Source organism: Gymnodraco acuticeps, unplaced genomic scaffold (genome assembly GCF_902827175.1).
Source record: "Gymnodraco acuticeps unplaced genomic scaffold, fGymAcu1.1, whole genome shotgun sequence".
Lineage (NCBI taxonomy): Eukaryota > Metazoa > Chordata > Actinopteri > Perciformes > Bathydraconidae > Gymnodraco > Gymnodraco acuticeps.
Genome location: NW_022990889.1, coordinates 269,790 through 289,195, shown reverse-complemented (window position 1 = coordinate 289,195; position 19,406 = coordinate 269,790). Strand labels below are relative to the sequence as shown.

Here is a 19,406-nt window from a genome sequence, read left to right as displayed (position 1 = left end):
ATAGATTTTAAATATATCAAATTGAGCATATAAATGAAAACTATTTCACAGCAACCACATCCCCTTCTTTTTGGGAAAGTCTGAAGTCCCAGTCCCCAGCTGGTGCCTTTTAAAAAAAATATAGGACATACAGCAACCGCATGTTCATGCACATACATTATTTGTCACACAGAGAGCAAACCCAGTCCCCAACATAAAACATGGTTGAGTCAATATAAGATTTTTGCCCAAAACAGCTGAAATTGAACGTAAACTATCAAACATCAGGTGCATGGCAATTAACACATTTGTGCACGCTATTAAAATGTACTTTAGTTTAAGTTAATAATAATGTTGATTTTAAGATCTTTCTATATCATTGATTTAATCTTTCTGAACACTTTTGAAATAAAACACAGCAGAATGAAGATTTATTTTATAATGTTCATTACAGATAATCCCTTAATTTCATTTTGAAAACACGTGTCAACTGTATTAATAGGAGGATCAATTCGTATTGGGCTTCAATGACTCTTGATGAAGGCAGTATTATGATTGCTTGTATTTATCCTCAGAAATTTAAGATTTTAAATAAGAAGTGACCTTTGAATAAATATTGCAAAACAAAGCCTATATAACCTGGAAGGCTAAGCCAATTAGTATTTTGTCATGCACTACAAGATTTCAAGTGTCTATAGTACAAATCTGGGCCATTTGTTGTGTCATTTCTCCAAACACATGCATACAGTACAAATGCCTGTTTTGGGGTCTTCAAAAGGTGCAGAAGAAGGACTTTACATTTGGTTAAAGACAGGACTATTGTAATTCAGTCAAGAGAAGAGACAAGAGTATAAAGGAAAGACTATTGTTATAATGGGTGATGTAACTTTAATGAGAGACATAATATGAGGTCATTGGTACTCAGACTATAATACAGGGATCGTTTTTTGATCATGGGGACTGAGCCTTGTACAGGGAAAGTGTGGTGGAAATACTCCAAAAGTACACGATAAAAGTACTCGATTGTACTTGTGGCAGTAGTCCAAGTAGTACTCTGTCCAGCAGTACCACTCTCATTGAGAATTTATGGCAAGAAATCATTTTATCTCTCATCAAAGATGGCAGAAAACATACATTATCGTACTCTGGAGGGGAGTTTGACAGGGTATTACTCAAATAGTACACAGTAAAAGTACTTCATGGTATTTGTGGTAGTAGTCTTATAAGTAGTGAGTCCAACAGTTCCAATTTTATTGAAAATGTATGGCTAAAAATCATTTTATCCCTCATCAAATATCATTGATTGATTGAGGAAATATAACATCAGCTCTTGTATCAGGGCCGCTTCTCGGCGATTACCGTAAAGACGCTATTAATCGCGCACTCAAAAATGAAGCGCTGCTCATTTGACCAAGCAAATGCGAGAGACGGCTGAGTTGACCGCAGTCCGCTCAACAACTTCTCCTACAACCCTAAATCTGCCTCTGGTTGGGAGTCGGAATGGAGAGAGGTTCCTTGGGATGGACGGGGAATGCTACTAGAGAGCTTGCACGACGCTGAAGTTGGCTTCCGATTCAAAGCATCCGATTCGGCAGTTAAGGGGAAAGTTAAGGGACATTTAATTTACAGCGCTGAGCGAACAATCCTCCGTGTTTGAACCTCTTAAATCGCTGCATAGCTGATTTATTTGGACTGGATTATCCCAGAAAGTCTAAAGATTCTTTATAACCCAGTTTGAGATTTGTGAAACCTTTATTCTATTTGTGAAAATTAAAAAAAGGGAGATTTCAGTGCTTTTTTTCGCATCTTCACCACATTAGACCAGGTCCTGATCTAAAACCACTAGACCTACACTCATCAAATCCTGACTGGATTATCCCAGAGGGTCTAAAGATTCTTTATAACACAGTTTCAGATTTGTGAAACCTTAATTCTATTTGTGAAAATACAAAAAGTGAGATTTCAGTGCTTTTTTTTTACATGTAGACCACATTAGCCCAGGTCCTGATCTAAAACCACTAGACCTACACTCATCAAATCTGGACTGGATTATCCCAGAGGGTCTAAAGATTCTTTATAACACAGTTTGAGATTTGTGAAACCTTTATTCTATTTGTGAAAATACAAACAAGGGAGATTTCAGTGCTTTTTTATCTAGACCACATTAGCCCAGGTCCTGATCTAAAACCACTATACCTAGACTCATCAAATCTGGACTGGATTATTCCAGAGGGTCTAAAGATTCTTTATAACACAGTTTCAGATTTGTGAAATCTTTATTCTATTTGTGAAAATACAAACACAGGTGGAAGGCTGAGGTTGCTGCAGCAGGCCAGGATCAGGATCAGAAAGTGAACCTCCCAGCTGGGCAAGCCTTCTTGAGGCTTTGCCTCTAGATGGGCGGGCACAAACAGGACGACACTCCCAGTACCTGCCAGAGGAGGCAGGGAGCACAGACAGGCAGAAGGGGGGAGGGGTCGTCACAACATGTTATTTTGTTTTGTTTTATTGTTCTGTCTTTTTATTTATTTAAGTATTCCAGTAATGTATGTTGCATGTTTTAATTTGATTGTATTTACTTGTTTAAATGACATTTGTTTTAGGTTCACTTATAAAATCTGTCCAGGGACAACAGATGAAAAATAGACTCTTGGCTAACTGGCACATTTACAGGAATGTTAATTAATGTGCACTGTCCCTGTTAAACAAATGAATAAATAAATAAAAATAAGTGTATGCTCCTCATTTAGGTGATAATTCTTTATCTACAAAGTTTTCGTATCTTAAATACTGTTTCATAGCAAACAAAAAAATGAAAAAGATGTTAAAGGAATTCAGGTTCATGAGATAAAGAAAAAGGCTAACCTTCAGTCTTTCATCCACTTTGAACAGCTTCTGCTGCTTTGTCCTAAAGCAAAATATGAATAGCAATTATTTTTACCAAAGTGTTATTTTCTAATCTTGTAATGTTTTTCACATTCCAAGCAATCCTAGTACTCAAGATGACATACTGTAATTAGGCAAAGCTTGTTGCTTAAAGTAAACTTGAACAATGCTAGTTATAGACTATATTTAATTTCCTGTTGAAATGTTTTGCCTGCAACTGTAAATAAATTAAGTTTATATAAGTATACCTACTTATCTGTTGAATTTTTATTTGCAATACAAAATTACAATACATTTGAGAAGTAAAGACTTTATTCTTCCTTAATTAGCTGTCCATACTTACCCGATTTGATGAGTGTAGGTCTAGTGGTTTCAGATCAGGACCTGGTCTAATGTGGTCAGCATGCGAAAAAAGCACTGAAATCTCCCTTGTTTGTATTTTCACAAATAGAATAAAGGTTTCACAAATCTCAAACTGGGTTATTTAGACTCTCTGGGATAATCCAGTCCAAATAAATCGGCTATGCAGCGATTTAAGAGGTTCAAACGCGGAGAATTGTTCGCTCAGCGCTGTAAATTAAATGTCCCTTAACTTTCCCCTTAACTGCCGAATCGGATGCTCTGAATCGGAAGCCAACTTCAGCGTCGTGAGCTTGCGGTGATTTCTATGAAAACAAGTCGATACACGCCGTCCTCCGAGCTGGACAACAATATCTGCAGCCCCGTGCGCAGGGACAGTCTACAAAGTGCAACGCCCAAAAAAGATAACAAATAAATAACTTCCCTGTCACAATGTAAAGTCCTAACAAAATCACAAAATCCCCTACTAGTTTTACCTTTACAGACTATGGTTTTACTACATACAACACATCTCTTTGGAGGTTTAAATATATGGTTTAAATGCTTTAAATGAACTAGGTTTAACATTTTTTTGGTGCATTTGCTGATAAATATTGTAGCCTATATGAACAAAAACAAGAATAATTCCATAATCAAATTAAAAAACTGAAATATAGAGGGTATGACCTGGAATGTTCCACCTGTTCAGGAGTCCAGTGCGTATACAAAAATATGCACAAAAGCAAATTGCTAGTATGAAATAATAAACCATCCCTGACACAAGATTAAACTGCACATCTTTTATCCCATGCTCATGAACGCAGCATAGAGTTGTTGAAAGCAGCGGTAGCGACATCCTCTGGCTGTGTGTGTGAATCGCTCCCCGCTACGTGTCCCTGTCCCCGGGCTACATTAACAAATCCTGCTGCCCTCCACCCCTCCTGCTCCAGGAGCAGACAGCGGTAACTCGGCCCTGAAGCAGCGGCTCTCCTCCTCCAGCAGCCCGGCCTAGACATGGGGGGAATAATCCAGCCACGGCGCATGTTCCTCTGGAGCATGGCGGTCATCTATCTGGCTGCCTTTGTATCCCTCTACGTGCAAATACCAGGTGAGACCCACTACTCTGCAGCCTGTGTGGAAGCTAGCTCTCCTAACTTACTACTACTGTCTGTGTTAGCCTGTTAGCTCAGCTGGCAACTTGTATTCTCTTGGAGAGGAGGACGTTTCAGTTGGCTGTAGTCAGAAAGCGTTTCCTACTCCTTGCCAACTTTACGAGCTAACATCTGCAGAGAGACTGCAAAAAGGCTGTGAAAACGCACACACGCACTAATGTAAAGTTTTACAGTAACCACACACCCGCTGTTTTATGACGCCCTTATAAGTAGCCCAGCAGAAGTCCAGAAGACCTCGCCCTCGCCCCTGTGTTGAGACCATAGAGTTGAGACGATAGAGTTGAGACGCATACACCTGCATTAAGTCAACATTAGTGTCAACATCATTTTCCGGTGCATGATTTTTAATTAATTAATAACAATTACAGGAATAAATATATGAATTAAAAGAAATGTACATTTGATCTTTTGTAATTTTATTTGGGTTGTAAACACACTTGCATGTAGAAAGCAGTCTATTGTTTATAAATACATTACATGCTTTTATGCTGTCTGTTTTATAATAATTATTATGTAATTCTTTAACCTGGGAAGCATTAATTCTGAAGCTTGAAAAGTGGTATGTAAATAAAACTGTTAATATTATCTATTATACATTACTCAGTGATTCCCACAGCATGTTAATACTTTGGGGGGCCCCCAAAGTATAATGGCTCCCCCCAAAGTATAATTTGTGTGTTTTTTTAATTTTTTTTACTCAGTGAGCACTCATTTGCATTTGCATTGGTGGCAATGAGTGCTCAGTGAGTAAAAAAAACTTAAAAAACCATAAATTATACTTTGGGGCGAGCCACCCATAAATTATACTTTGGGTAAACAGCCTCTATGGGGCGAGTCCAGACCCACTTTTGGAATCAAATGATGACGTCAGTGGGATTATCTCCTTTATCAACTCCTAAGCATCCCCGGGACAACATCACTAGCCCCGCCCCTAAAAAGGTGTGAACTTGAGCCAATCAAGGACTACTACTACTAGGTCGTCCTTAGACGAGTTTGCCAACGGGTTCGCCAATCCTCACGGTCCTCCATACACCCGGCCAGCTCTGTGGAGCTTTCCACCCCCACATCCTTCCTCAGCACCTCCACGTATGTTGGCGTGTGGCGCCCTCTTGGTCGGTGCCCGTGTGTTGGCTCCCAGAGTAGGCCTACTAACTTGCCAGCTGGAAGTTCCTGGTGTCGATGGCAGTGACCTGCAAATTTGAGTTTCCTGGATGCCACCTTGTCACTCAGCCTGGGTAGCCCACCAGGACTAGCCCCGCTCCTAAATTTTTGAGAGATTTCGGAGGAGATTTTTTTTCACGCACCCCACCCCGAGTCGTTCCCCCCAAAGTATATTTCATTTCTGCGGGAATCACTGTTACTAGCTTGTCTGTACCGTGCAGGCATTGATCATGATTATAGTCTGTAGTACTGATGGATTTTCTAAAAGATACAAGAAGGTTTATTTAACAAATACAAAAACAAATTAGCATCAAAACACATTATTATCAATCAATCAATCAATCAATGTTTATTTATATAGCCCAATATCACAAATGTTACATTTGTCTCAGTGGACTTTACAGTTTGTACAAAATATCAGTATGACAATATTATTATTATTATATTGACAATTATTGTGAAATGGACCCACTGCAGAATGAGTACTTTTACTTTTGGTACTTTAGGTATATTTTGATGCTAATACTTTTCTACTTTTACTTGAGTAACCTTTTGAATGCAGGACTTTTACTTGTAACAGAGTATTCCTACACTATGATACTTTTACAATATCTGAGTATTTCTCCCACCTCTGCAAATGAATGAGTGAACAAATGCAGTTCCTCCTTAAAAAGCAAAAGGGATCACTATGGTTTAAATTCCTAAGCTGTTGATTTAATTGTTGCTTCCCATGTTTATTGCTAGGTCTCTATGGTAATGAAGGGCTGCTGCCTGCGCGCTGGCAGCTAAAATACAGCGGTAAGTCTCTCTGGGAGCAGCTGCTGTCTTCCCCCAGCCTGCTGTGGTTTGGCCCTCAGCTCGGCGTGGACACTCACACCGCCATGGAGCTGCTGTGTCTTCTGGGGGCCGCACTGAGCTTCGCTGCAACGCTGGTGGAGTCTCTGCGAGACAGCGTGGTGTTTTTCTGCCTTTGGGCCCTGTACCTGTCCATGTACCAGGTGAGTTTACAGCGTTAACGGCACCCAGTCTTCTTTCACATGCACCTGTCAAGGTGTTCTCTCTTTCATCTGTCACTTCTGTTTCTCATTTCAGGTGGGCCAGGTTTTTCTCTACTTTCAATGGTGAGTGATGATTTATAGACAGTTTGGATGGATTACTTTGAAATGTAGTCATTTCAGAATACATATTACAAGTCATTTTGTTTTATTAGAAGCATTATTTAATACAAAACAAAAAAGGAATGATATCTCAATACTTCTGGATTTACTTTTGGATTATTTAAATTCAATCTTTGAAGAAATTGATGCAGCCACAAATATATATGATCTCTTTCTTTCTAAGTTTACAAAAAGTTTTTCAATGAGAATAAAGTCAATGTTGCACATTCAGCATTAACAGCTTATCCAATAAAAAACCACATAGAAGACTTTGCTCTTGTAACTGACTTTTTTTATTTATTTGCTGAATTAAGACATAATCCAAAATGTTATAAAGTTATCCTTAATGTTATAACTATTATCTTATTACACACGTTTTCAGGTCTGTTTCTAGTTACATTTTTGCCTGCACTCTGTTAAAGATATCCCGATTTAGTAACTTGATTTACTTAACTCAATATTTATTTTTTGGTTATTAACACAATAGTGTTCTGAGTAGCAGTTGGCTAAAGAGATCCCAAGAAAGATTTAGCGGTTTACCGTTAAGTGTACGCCATCCTCAGTCCACTATTAACATGCTTCTGCTGCTGTTCAACAATACTGTATACAGACTAGAATGACAACAACTATTGCCTCTATATCTCCAATAATATAATAATTTATCCTTCTCACCGTCCAGGGACAACTTGCTCCTGGAGACAGGGTTCCTCTGTATCCTTGTGGCTCCACTAACGTTACTCAGAGGGTCGCGAGGGGTCAGAGAGCACGACCACCTGACCTTCTGGCTGACCCGTTGGCTGCTGTTCAGGCTCATGTTTGCCTCTGGTGTGGTGAAGCTCATGTCCCGCTGCCCAACATGGTGGGGCCTTACCGGTATGTATAAGAGTCTGATGGAGTGAGGGTCTGTTTTTTGTTGTACTTCATTGTAGCGAGTATGTGTAGAGGGTATTGGAACTGCGACAAACGATTAATTGATGAATAATCTGGTCTAAACAATGACAACAAATTGTGATAAACATTCATAAAAGTTTTCCAACTCTAAGGATATAAATGTCTTGTTTTTCCAGTACTAAATCCAAAGATTTTCAGTTTAATATGAAAAATATTGAGATTAATAAGGACATCTTCATCTTTGATTGGGTGGAAACAGCATTTTATGCATAATAATCAAATATCCTAATATTTGGCGATATACTTTTCTGTCAATCTGTCTGTCTCGTCAGTTTTTTTGACTAATCATTGCATCTCCAGACGATATTACGACAATTTGCAAACTATATTTGGACTTTTTCCGATTTAAAACTGACTACAGCGCGTTCAAATGATACAGCATTGTTTTTTTCTCAGGTAAAGAGTTTTTGTTTGTGTGTGTTGAGCAGCTCTGACGTATCACTACGAGACGCAGTGTCTCCCCACCTCGCTGGCCTGGTTTGCCCACCAGCTGCCAGTGTGGTGGCAGAAGCTGAGTGTGGTGGGGACCTTCGTCATAGAGATCGTTGTACCGCTGCTCTTCTTCAGTCCTCAGCGCAGACTCCGGATCGGGGCTTTTTACTTGCAGGTAGGTGAAAAAGGGTGTGCTATCACAAACTGAAATCTGAAATGAGCGTCAGTTTGCCTCTAAAGCATTGTGCTTTATTAAAATATATTGTACTCAATATAGTCAAGTAGCTGCTTGGTTTGTGCTGCAGAATAAATTATTCATTGATCTGGATTTCTTTTTTCTTTTGAAGGTGTTGCTCCAAGTGCTCATCATTTTGACCGGCAACTACAATTTCTTCAACCTGCTGACTTTGGCTCTCTGTCTGTCGCTGCTGGACGACCAGCATGTAAACTTCTGGCTACGCAAGGCAGACAAGATCAGCAAAAATGGTATGATAAACATAACGGCTCATATCATTAGTTGTTTATCCATTCTGCCAAAGTTCTCTCACCACAGCTTCCTCACGCTCTCTCTTTGATCTGCTCAGACTCCAGGCTGTGTTCCTGGCTGTGTTCCTGGCTGTGTTACCTGCTGGAGCTGGCAGTCTGGTCTCTCATGATCTTCGGATCAGTTCTATGCTTTGACCTGAAGTTGGACTCAACAAAGAAGGGCATCACCTCCAAGACAGGTAGGTGTCATTTTCAATAGGAGTAATTCATTTAATTCTGCTGTCTTTTGTTAATACTCTTGTCCTTGCAGCTTTCACATACCACCAGTTTAACCAGTTTCTGCAGACGGTCACCATCCCCTTTATCTGGATCGGTGTCCTCTCTCTCACCTGGGAGATGGTCACAGCCATGTTCAGGTAGGACTCTTTGTGTGTATATATATTCTTGATTATATTGCATATTGACCAAATATAACATAGCCAATTCATTTGTTTTTCCAGGTGTGCATGTGTCTCCGGTTTCCTGAAGAGGTTTTGGGGAACTCTGCAGTGGTCTGTGTTTGCTGCTGCCACTGCAGCTATGTTCACCGTCAGTCTGGTGGGTGTTGTTGGAAACTCATCAATAGGCGCTTTCACACCGGAGTACTTTTCCCAGTATAGTTCCGATAGTTCTTGAAATGTTGCGTTCACACCAAAAAAATCCGGAACTAGAACTTAGTTCATGAGAACCTTTTCACCCCCTTTTTAGTCCCTTCTAGAGAGCAGGTACTTTCATGGGAGAAAAAGGTTCCCATTTCTGATTGGCTGGGCGAATTGCAAACCACGGCCCGTAAAACTCGGAAAAGTTTTGTGAAGCCGCCATTGTATTTGCTGGCATTAGCATTATTAGCATTAGCCCAGTGCACCAACGAAGAGAGACTAACTTATGGCAACACAAAAAAAAACATTGGAGCGGTGGAGATGAGGAGGTGTCGGCGGTCTGGCGATTTACTCGGAAGGCTTCAGTAGAAGCAGCTGGGACTCCCAGCAGCTTCTACTGAAGCCAATCCCCAACTCTGGGGACTTCCGGCCGGGGACTTCGGGTGGCAGTATACGCCGTGAAGTTGTTTGCGGCCTGCCAGTAAACCCAAAGCAGAAGAAGAAGAAGTGACGTCAGCGGCTTCATTTGCCTAATCCTCCCTCAGGGACTTATTCCGTGTGTGAACGCGATCTTCTCTTTAGTTCATCAGAGTTCTGATGAACAAGTACTGGGAACTAAGCACGGCAAAGTACTTGGTGTGAAAGCGCATAATGGTGGAAATTCATGTCATAAGAAAATGAAAAAAATCAATTTTAATAGTGTATTTATCCACCAAATGTGTGTTGTGCTTCCTGGCATTTGATTATCGCACTTGTCCATATTACAATGTATTGTGCAGCCCTTATTCCTTCCAACCTGGTTGCTGTCACTACTTATGTTGACTTTTTTTCTCTGTCCCAGGTGCCATACAGCTATATAGAGTACGACTCTCACGGCAAGCTGTGGCCCGGGGTGCGTCGGGCCTACGACCTGGTGGATCGCTTCCAGCTGGTTAACTCTTACGGCCTTTTCAGAAGGATGACCGGGGTCAGCGGGCGGCCGGAGGTCGTCATCGAGGGAAGCAACGACGCAGTCTCCTGGACGGTGAGAGGAAGAAGTTCTCAATGGCGATGGTTTTAATAGGATCTAAATATGGCTGTTAAGGATGTCCAGAGTTGATCGACAACGAATCAATTAGGCAATTAAAAGTAAAATAATCATAATAAAAAACTATTTTTTTAATTGTTTAAATAATTTATTTTAAAACAATTTTTTTTTCATGCAAAAATGGCAGGAATGCTGTTTTCAGCCTCTCAAATATGTAGACTTCCTGCTTTCCTTTTGTTTAATTCGTATATAGGTAAATATCTTTGGGTTTTGGATTGAGATGTTGGACTTCAAGAAGCTTCAATGGACATTTTTCTATTTTATGAAAAAATGTTTAGACCATACCATTCATTGAGATAATAGTTTGCCTAATGATGACAGGCCTGCTCTGCTTTTTTCTCTTATTTAACGAGTATGAGAGGCCTGCAGTTTTCACAATCTGTAACTGTATAGTATAACCATTGAGGCAGTACTGGACAGCAAGTGTTATTCCTATCAGTATGTTCCTTTTCTTTTCAGGAGATTGAGTTTATGTACAAGCCAGGCAACCTAAGTGCCCCCCCAGCTGTGGTGACTCCTCACCAGCCGCGGTTGGACTGGCAGATGTGGTTTGCTGCCCTCGGGGATCAAACACAGGCACCATGGTTCACCAGCCTCATGTACCGCTTGCTGCAGGGCAAGAGAGATGGTATGCTGTTATTCTCTGTTTCCTATCATTCTTTGATTTCCTTAAAGGGAAATACAACTGATTGGGTGATGGGCAAAAAACAACACGGCTGGCTTGGCTTTTTTTGGGTTAAAAGTTGAATGCTTACATTTTTGTACAACACATAATAGGAGATCACATCACTGTTGTGATAAGAAGTGAATCCAGCCCTGGATCTTTGCATCGCTGTGCTCACACTAATGCCTTGCCAGCGTTCATTCAAAAAGATGTTTCTTACCATTTGTAAAAATGTTTGAAACATCTCTTTGCACCCAAGTTGTGTTAACACGAAAGACTGCAGACGGAAATACACACACTTCTGCGGCATCTTTACTTTGATGACATCTGAATAAAAGTCAACAGTAACTATTTTTCATAAAATGACAGTACATCTTAGAGTTGTTAGTGTGGGACACAGTCCAACTTTGTTACAATGTTGTTGGACCAGGACTACATGTGCACAGTGTAGAAAATGTTCTCTTCTCTAAATGATTCAATGTTAAATTAGCAATACAATGAAGGCAGTGTTTGTTGATTTTCAGGAACAAGCTGATCTCAAAGCTTTGTTTTCTGTTGTGCAGTGATAGAGTTGATCCAGACGGACGTGTCACAGTATCCGTTCCACCAGGAGCCCCCCCGCCTACCTCCGAGCGCACCGCTACAGATACTGGTTTACTGAACCCAAGGCTGATGGGTCAGTGCTCTCTCTCTCGCTCTCTCTTGCTCTCTGAAGAAATCTTGATTGTTTTCAGCTCTGAAATGACATGCTGAAAGCACACATTAAAACGTTACTGCCAAACTCAAACTCAATAAACATTGTTTAACAAATTATTTTTTATTAAGGGAGTAGGCAATTTTAGTTATTCTAAACCGTTATTCATTAAAGAGTTATTCATATATTTATTTATACTTTTACTGTGCGAATACTTCCTGAAAACCTCAGGATATTTACTTTCTTTGGCTGCTCTTTGTTGGCAGATCCTACCCAGAGCGTTGGTGGAGGCGGGTCTATGATGAGGAATTCTATCCCACGGTGCACTTGGGCAACACCTTCCTGGAAACCATGCTCACTCAGTATGGACTCAAGGTAAATGTATCTCAAAAACATATTTTTAGTAATATGGAAAACAAAAATGTTTGTCAGTTGTAGGGTTGCACATTTTAGGAAATAATTACTAATAGCATTTATTTAGACTGACATTGCAATTAAGATATGATTCAAAATAATGGAGTAATTGATCATATTTCTCATTATCATGGAATATATATATTAAAATTTTATGGAGTGACTTTTTAATGGAGATCTGTGCCAAACAAATAAGTTTGTTTAATATGATTTGTAGGCTTGGATTACATCAAACTTAATTTAAAATGGTATTTTTACACATGTTCTACGTTTTACCAAACATTGTGCTTTCTGCCATTTGATTATTTTACTGGTCCATATTGCGATTTAATTTAAATTGGAATTAAATGTGCAGCCCTAGTGGGCAGTGCATGTTACATTCCCTGTCTTAAATCTTTTGAACTCTTATTAATATTCTTCTCTTTTGGCTGTAGGACAAATCTCCTCCGCGTCCTTTGCCTAACACCCCTGTGGCCAAGGCGGTGCGGTGGGTGCGCTCTCAGGTCAGAGGAGTTCCTGCCCCCGTGCTCATCTGGACCCTCATCGCCTGCAGCGCCACCCTCTGTCTGCTCCACAGACTGCAGAGCAGGAACAAACACACAGAAAGAACAGCAGGCACTCAGAAGGAAGCTACGACCGATCAGACAGCAAATGCACCTGACAGCGCTCCAGACACGGATGGGAAGTCAGATGAAGAGCAGGAAGCAGAAGAGGAGGAAGAGGAGGAGGAAGAAGAAGAGGAAGATGGAGGGGACTGTGAAGATGAGGTGGAGGACTGCGAAGGAGAGGAGAAATACCCTGTTGGGGACGACAAAGAAGAGGAAGACGGGATGGAAACAGAGGAGATCCTTAAAAGAGGAAGTTTTAAAAAGAAGATGCTTATCCCATGATGAACTGTTATCACCGTCTGCCTTTTATAAATGTTACGAAAATGACCAAAGAAGGTATATGTGTATATTTGTCATTCCTGATCAGCCAATTATAAAACAAATCTCCCATCTACACCTTACTGCTTTTCATGTTCCTTATATCAGTCTGTTCACAATCACTTAATTCAGCAGATCAAGATGTTTATATTTTTGAAAGAAAAGAGAACTATAAAAATGTAAATATAAGCAGTCTTCTGTTCCACTCATTAAGAGAGTAATGGTTGCTCATGTTACTCTGTGTGTGTTGTTGCACTTGTATGTTAATTCAGGTGTGTGTTTGCAGGTGTTATTTGTTTGTTACTGTGATCTTTTGCTCTATCAACTACACTCCACTTTTCCTTTTTTTATTCCCCAGATATATAAATTCCTCAAATGTATCAAGATATGAAATGAATCCCCAGACAAATTGATGTGGTTTGTTTTTAAATGTTTTTTTATTACATATTAAAGAATAATTAAAAAAATAAAATAATTCTGTACATATTTATTTGAAAAATGCAAACATCAGTTTTATAAATATACTTATCATTTGTATCACTTTCTGTTTCTATATAGTGCTGCTGTTTAATTCAATGCCGTCTGTTTCACCACTTCAGTATTCCAGGGCAGTACTTGTCGATCAGAGACTGGTAGTACGGCTTCAGCTTGTCGACGTCGGGCAGCTCCGTGGTCTTTGTGTAAAGGTCAAATTTACTGTGGAGAGGATAGAAGATGCCGCTTCAGGTCGGAGCAATGAACAGGATAACATGCACAGGACAAAGGAAGATGCTCACTTGAACTCTTGGACCCAGGGCAGCAAGCGCAGGTCTTTCTCGTTGCACAGGTGCATGTAGTCTCCGTGGGAGTGCCAGGGGTAGAATGAATGGAAGCGAATCATGTACAACCCCTGCAGGAAGACAGAAAAACAGTATCACTGCTGATGAGGTGAGAAAATATTTGCACCCTTTCTGTCTGCTTTCATTGTTTAATTCCCCAAAACATAACTTAAACAATAATTTAATGTTATAATATACTGACCTCCTCTGGGATGGAGCAGTTATTGAACCTCAAAACTCTGTAGAGATATTCTGAAGACAACAATGCAAGAGATCATAAACAATATTGAAGAACTTCAATGACTTCTGTTAAATGTTCTAGTAGATGTTTGTTTTGTGTGTTAGTGTCTCTAACCATCATGGCCCCAGGACATGTGGACTTTGTCGAGGCCACAGTTTGGCTCATAGATCCCGAACTCAGTACTAAATAGTTTTAAAAAAAAGTCATTACTTAACAGAAGAATTCCCATTACTTCCAACAACAAGTCTTTAGGTGACGTCAATAATTGTAGAACTACAAGTTGGATTGATGTTGGTCGTTATTGCAGATAAATACAAAACATTGTGTTTTGGAAAGACTATGGACTACACATAAAGTTTAAAGGCAACCAAACAGAGGTCTCAAAAACCTGGCACAGAAAGTGTTGCAAAAGTATGGGAAACTTAAAATACACATCCTTGGCTTCAGGGGTAGACAATGTGCAGACTGATGATGTGAGATGACAATACTAACTTGTAGCGAGAATTCTTCTCATCTGGGTTATCCATGAAGCTGTTGTCCCTGAACACAATGGAGTTTTGATACTGGCAGCCCACTGGGAAGGTGTCGCCTACTACCGCCCACTGGAGAGCACACACACGCAAAGTATGAAATTAAGATTCATTAGGTTCGATGTATATTTTATAAAACATGTAGATAAGGTCAAGGGATTTCGTAATAATGACAAGCTGCTTTGTGGAGAAAAAAAAATTGAAGACCCGTCACAGAAAGAATTTTAGTTTTTGGGAAGACAGAACATTTCTTGGAAAAATGACATAACTTAAAAGATGACATTAAGGTACGAGATAAACTCTGGTTTAGCAGTGCGGTTGTTCAGAGTTGGAAATGATATACCAGACCATGTGTCTACCTGAGGAACATCCCAAAGAGCCATTGTCTTCCCAACATCATGGATCAGACCCACCAAATGGAACCAGTCTGGGGAGAGACAGTGAATACAGTTATCAAGTATGTTTTTGTACACAGTCTGTGTATTTCTGCTTCTCTCTCAGTATGGTACCGTTGTCTGGGTGTGCCTGACGGATGCCCTCAGCAGTCTGGAAGGCGTGGTAGGAGTTGGGGAAATCCACATCAGGATCAGACTCGTCCACCAGCTGGTCCAGAGACATGATGGCGTCCATCATCCCCAGCTTAGTGTGGCTGCAGCCCGTCCACACAGAGTTCTGCAAAACGGTACGAGTGATAATAGTGCTGCAGAGGTTCAGTTTCTCCAACTACTACTAGAGAACCTAAAATAAACATTTTGAAAAAGCTTTATATTTATTTAGTTTTATTTGAGTATTATCCCAATGAATTTTCAAATGATATGTTATAAAAAGCTTCTGTAGATAGTTTACGTTTATTAAAACAGCTAGAGTCCATGTGCAACCAGAGAATACAATACAATACAGCTTTATTTATAAAGCACTTTAAACCTCCAGACCAAAGTGCTGTACAGGCAAATAAACAAAACAAACAGCTCAGCTCACTCACCATAAAACAAGTACAAGTAAAAACAATAGACTAGTAAAAGCAATAAAAGCAACGCTCTAAAAGATGTTAATACGCTAAGGAGAAGAGGTGGGTTTTAAGAAGCGATTTAAAAGCAGGCAGTGTCTGATGTGCAGGGGCAGATCGTTCCACAGTGTGGGAGCCGCTATAGAGAAGCAACGGTCCCCTCTGAGCTTTGACTTGGTTCTGGGCACATTCAGGAGCAGTTGATCCGCTGAACTGAGAGGGCGGTTGGGCGTGTAAGGGTGTAGCAGCTCACAAAGATATGGTGGGGTCATGCCATTTAGGGATTTAAAAGTACATAAAGGATTTTGAAATGAATCCTAAAATGTATTGGCAGCCAGTGGAGCGAAGCCAAAATGGGGGAAATGTGATCATATTTCCGTGTGCCAGTTAAAAGCCTTGCTGCGGCATTTTGCACCAGCTGCAGACGAGCGAGGGAGGACCCACTGACCCCCATGTAGAGAGAGTTACAGTAATCCAGCCGAGTGGTGACAAAGGCGTGGATTACTGTCTCAAACTGCTGTCTGGAGAGAAAAGGTTTTACTTTGGCTAGCTGCCTCAGGTGATAAAAGCTTGTTTTTACCACAGATTTAATCTGACTCTCAAGTTTTAGTTCACGGTCCATTTTAATGCCACAGTGGGCTTGGTGTACTGAGCCAGGGAACCCAGCTCTACAGAAGTGGTGCCAGTGGTGGCTACCAAAAACCATTACTTCTATTTTTCCTTCATTTAGTTTTAGGAAATTGCACGCCATCCAGGCCTTTATGTCCTCTAGACACTTTAGCAGTGGACTAATTGAGTAACCCTCCTTCTTTTTTAGTGGGACATACATCTGGCTATCATCAGCATAGCAATGGAATCAATCAACAACTTTATTAATCCCGCAAGGGCAAATTGGTTATGAGCAGCAGCTTATGTCATGTACACAGGCAGGAACATACATGAAGAAAACATACAGATACACCAGGGAGCACAGATGTGGATCATTCCAATTTTACACTATAAATAGTTCATAGCATCACAATAATAAATAAATAAATAAATAATCAATGCAATGCCGTGCTTTCTAAATATGGACCCAAGAGGGAGCAAATAGAGGGAGAATAGCAGGGGGCCTAATACTGAGCCCTGTGGGACCCCATACAGGAGTGGAGCAGAGGATGACTCGGAGTCACCAAGGCTGACAAAGAAAGTTCTGTCCTTCAGATATGACCTGAACCATTCCAGGGCTTTCCCCGCAATGCCCACCCACTTCTCCAAGCGAGAGATCAGGATGTCATGGTCGACTGTATGAAATGCAGAAGTTAAATCAATAAGTGGAAGCACAACGCAGTCCCCAGAGTTGACCCTTGTTTGCTTAGTCTGATAAGATCAATAAGTCATAACAGAATTGCACAAAATACAAAATCAGTACACTTCAGTTCATTACTGATTTTTGACAGAGAGAAAAAATTGCGGCAACGTTACAACTTCTGTTTTTGCTCCTGATTTACTCACCATTTGATTAACAAAGTCCACCGTCTGATGAGTGTGCATCAGCTTATATGTGTTGAACACACGATCAATTAGATCTCCACTCTGAAACACACACACACATACACACACACACACACACACACACACACACACACACACACACACACACACACACACACACACACACACACACACACACACACACACACACACACACACACACACACACACACACACACACACACACACACACACACACAATAACATTTTCACTATCTCGGTTTATTAAACAGTTTTTCAGTACATTTACATACAATTATTTTTTTGGTTGGCAATTTCTGCATTACTTCATTAATGGAGATTCAGCTCTTAGTGATTTTGATGATCAATGTTCAACATTTAGTTTTAGCTCCAACAGAGCAAATTAGGGATTATGCTCTGCTAATACAAACAGACTCAACTGAATATCTCTGTCTCTTTTTAGCCTCTTGTTTTATTCACCCATTTCGTGCATGTCAAAATAATCGTTCTCACCTCTTAATTCGATCATTTGACCATAAATGAATGCAGTATTGAATAACTATCATGATCTCAAGGGGAGATGTAGATGCTTACCTCAAAGTTTCTGTAGCCTTCCTTCTCTTTGGTTTCATTTGTCTTCAAATTCGGCCGATATGCCAGGGACGGATCTGGACCCTGAGAGCAGAGATACAGAGAGCTGGAAACATTTTCAGGTTTTACAAAAATAGAAAAAACACACATGCTTTCAACATAATATGAAGTAGTAAATGAGTAAAAGTAAGAAGAGGGTCATTAAATATATTCTAAAAAGTAGTGATAAAATGGAAAGCATATCCTCTGTATGTATTCAGCCAATCATACCATGTTGATGACCCTCATGGCTTACAGATGATGTGTTGTGGTGTGTTGTTCCTCCTGCCTGTATATATCCTGCCGCTTTAAACGCTAACCGCATAAAGTGTACAGTAGTGTCCGGTCACACTTTAACTAAGGCTATCTTAATGGGGTACACCCTGCTGAACCTTGGCCCTGAGTACGTTTGTGTCTGAGTGTGTGTGTGTGTGTGTTTTTGTATGTGTATCTTAGAGTGTTTCTGAAGTCAGCAGTATTACCTGTTTGCACTGATCTAGGATGACTCAGTAATTTTTTCTTCTTTTTTTCATAACCTTCACATTTGTTCAAACAGTACATGTGTCATATTTACCTGTATTAACACACATAGCAAGAAACTCACACACATATACATAACAACAACAAAGCTTTCTTGGTTTTAGTTTTATTTCTCGGTATTGACCCTATTACATAACACATACAACAGGATTGTACTGGAGTTCATTTCTTAGTATCAAATGCCCAGGTTCATTGCCTGAATTGATTAGGAGGAAATATGTTCTGTTTGTTGGACCAGAGGTCAAATTGACCAAAGTGTTGAAACAAGCCACAGTTGACACAAAATCAGGAACATTGTTGACACCTGCCAATTGTAGCCATATTAAAACATTTAAAGTTACACACATTAGCTATCTAGTGGAAGAAGTTCAGCCCAACTCTCAAATCTGATTAGCCACAACAAACCATCACATGTTTTACTTAAAAGGGCACAGATTTTACAATTAAAAAATATGTTTGATATGTAGATTTGGAGAGTACTACTGTAAAAAGCCTTATGTGACTCACTTGAAAATGTTTTAAAAATGAAAGAATCCCACTTTGAGTTTGGAGACCACAGATCTATAACAAAGTGTGTGCATACTGGAGGTGTCGAGTTTGAAAGATGTGCAACAATTACATTAAACCTTAATCTCTATGAACAGGTTGATTTAAATGCAGAGCAGCTAGCAACCTGTATAACCACCTCTTACTCAAAGCGGCAACGGCCTAAATGATGTATAACCTTGAACCTAAATATAGTTATAACTGATGAGTTATCCAAACATTCACACTCTTTACAGTTGTCATTAATAGGGTGATAACTCTAAAGTCAAACTTTTTTTTTACTAGGCCATTCATATGTAACATTGTATTTCTGCTGCAGATATGGGCATTTTAACCTGGGGGTCTATGGGGATTGTTCCCATTTTGAAGCCAGCCTCAAGTGGCCGTTCAAGGAACAGCAGTATTAGGATCCTCAGCTCTGGTTATGTATGTATGTATGTATGTATGTATGTATGTAGGTAGGTAGGTAGGTAGGTATGTATGTATGTATGTAGGTAGGTAGGTAGGTAGGTATGTAGGTAGGTAGGTATGGTGGTATGTATGTATAGTATGTATGTATGTATGTATGTATGTGTATGTATGTATTATGTATGTATGTATGTATGTAGTATGTAT

General features: G+C 40.0%; 2 protein-coding genes and 1 long non-coding RNA gene across 5 annotated transcripts; 1 reads left to right on the top strand and 2 right to left on the bottom strand.

Annotated features, from left to right (window-relative positions):
• Positions 1 to 2,236: 2,236 nt before the first annotated feature.
• On the bottom strand, positions 2,237 to 3,194 carry LOC117557730. Its single transcript, XR_004570750.1, has 2 exons — positions 2,845 to 3,194; positions 2,237 to 2,410 (listed from the first exon to the last, which is right to left on the bottom strand). It is a non-coding gene; the product is annotated as an uncharacterized LOC117557730 (long non-coding RNA).
• A 905-nt stretch (positions 3,195 to 4,099) lies between these two features.
• Positions 4,100 to 13,453, top strand: lmf2a (lipase maturation factor 2a). The gene is given in 15 exon segments (XM_034233648.1): positions 4,100 to 4,312; positions 6,282 to 6,535; positions 6,630 to 6,658; positions 7,374 to 7,567; positions 8,074 to 8,252; positions 8,425 to 8,563; positions 8,662 to 8,802; positions 8,874 to 8,979; positions 9,064 to 9,160; positions 10,043 to 10,225; positions 10,748 to 10,916; positions 11,516 to 11,565; positions 11,567 to 11,628; positions 11,913 to 12,021; positions 12,495 to 13,453. Coding segments are annotated over 15 exon segments (2,262 nt in total). The 5' UTR covers positions 4,100 to 4,218; the 3' UTR covers positions 12,951 to 13,453.
• On the bottom strand, positions 13,405 to 18,107 carry LOC117557699 (inositol oxygenase-like). 3 transcript variants are annotated; one of them, XM_034233650.1, is made up of 10 exons: positions 17,937 to 18,107; positions 17,670 to 17,750; positions 17,076 to 17,156; positions 15,085 to 15,247; positions 14,935 to 15,002; positions 14,538 to 14,647; positions 14,160 to 14,227; positions 14,007 to 14,056; positions 13,763 to 13,875; positions 13,405 to 13,682 (listed from the first exon to the last, which is right to left on the bottom strand). In XM_034233650.1, the coding sequence occupies exons 1-10, from the start codon at positions 17,952 to 17,954 to the stop codon at positions 13,574 to 13,576; spliced, it is 861 nt and encodes a 286-aa protein (XP_034089541.1). In that variant the 5' UTR covers positions 17,955 to 18,107; the 3' UTR covers positions 13,405 to 13,573. The 3 variants fall into 3 exon arrangements, with proteins under 3 accessions (XP_034089541.1, XP_034089542.1, XP_034089540.1); XM_034233651.1 differs by having other exon boundaries at positions 17,670 to 17,772; positions 17,937 to 18,048; XM_034233649.1 differs by lacking the exon at positions 17,937 to 18,107 and having other exon boundaries at positions 17,670 to 17,895.
• Positions 18,108 to 19,406: the final 1,299 nt, after the last annotated feature.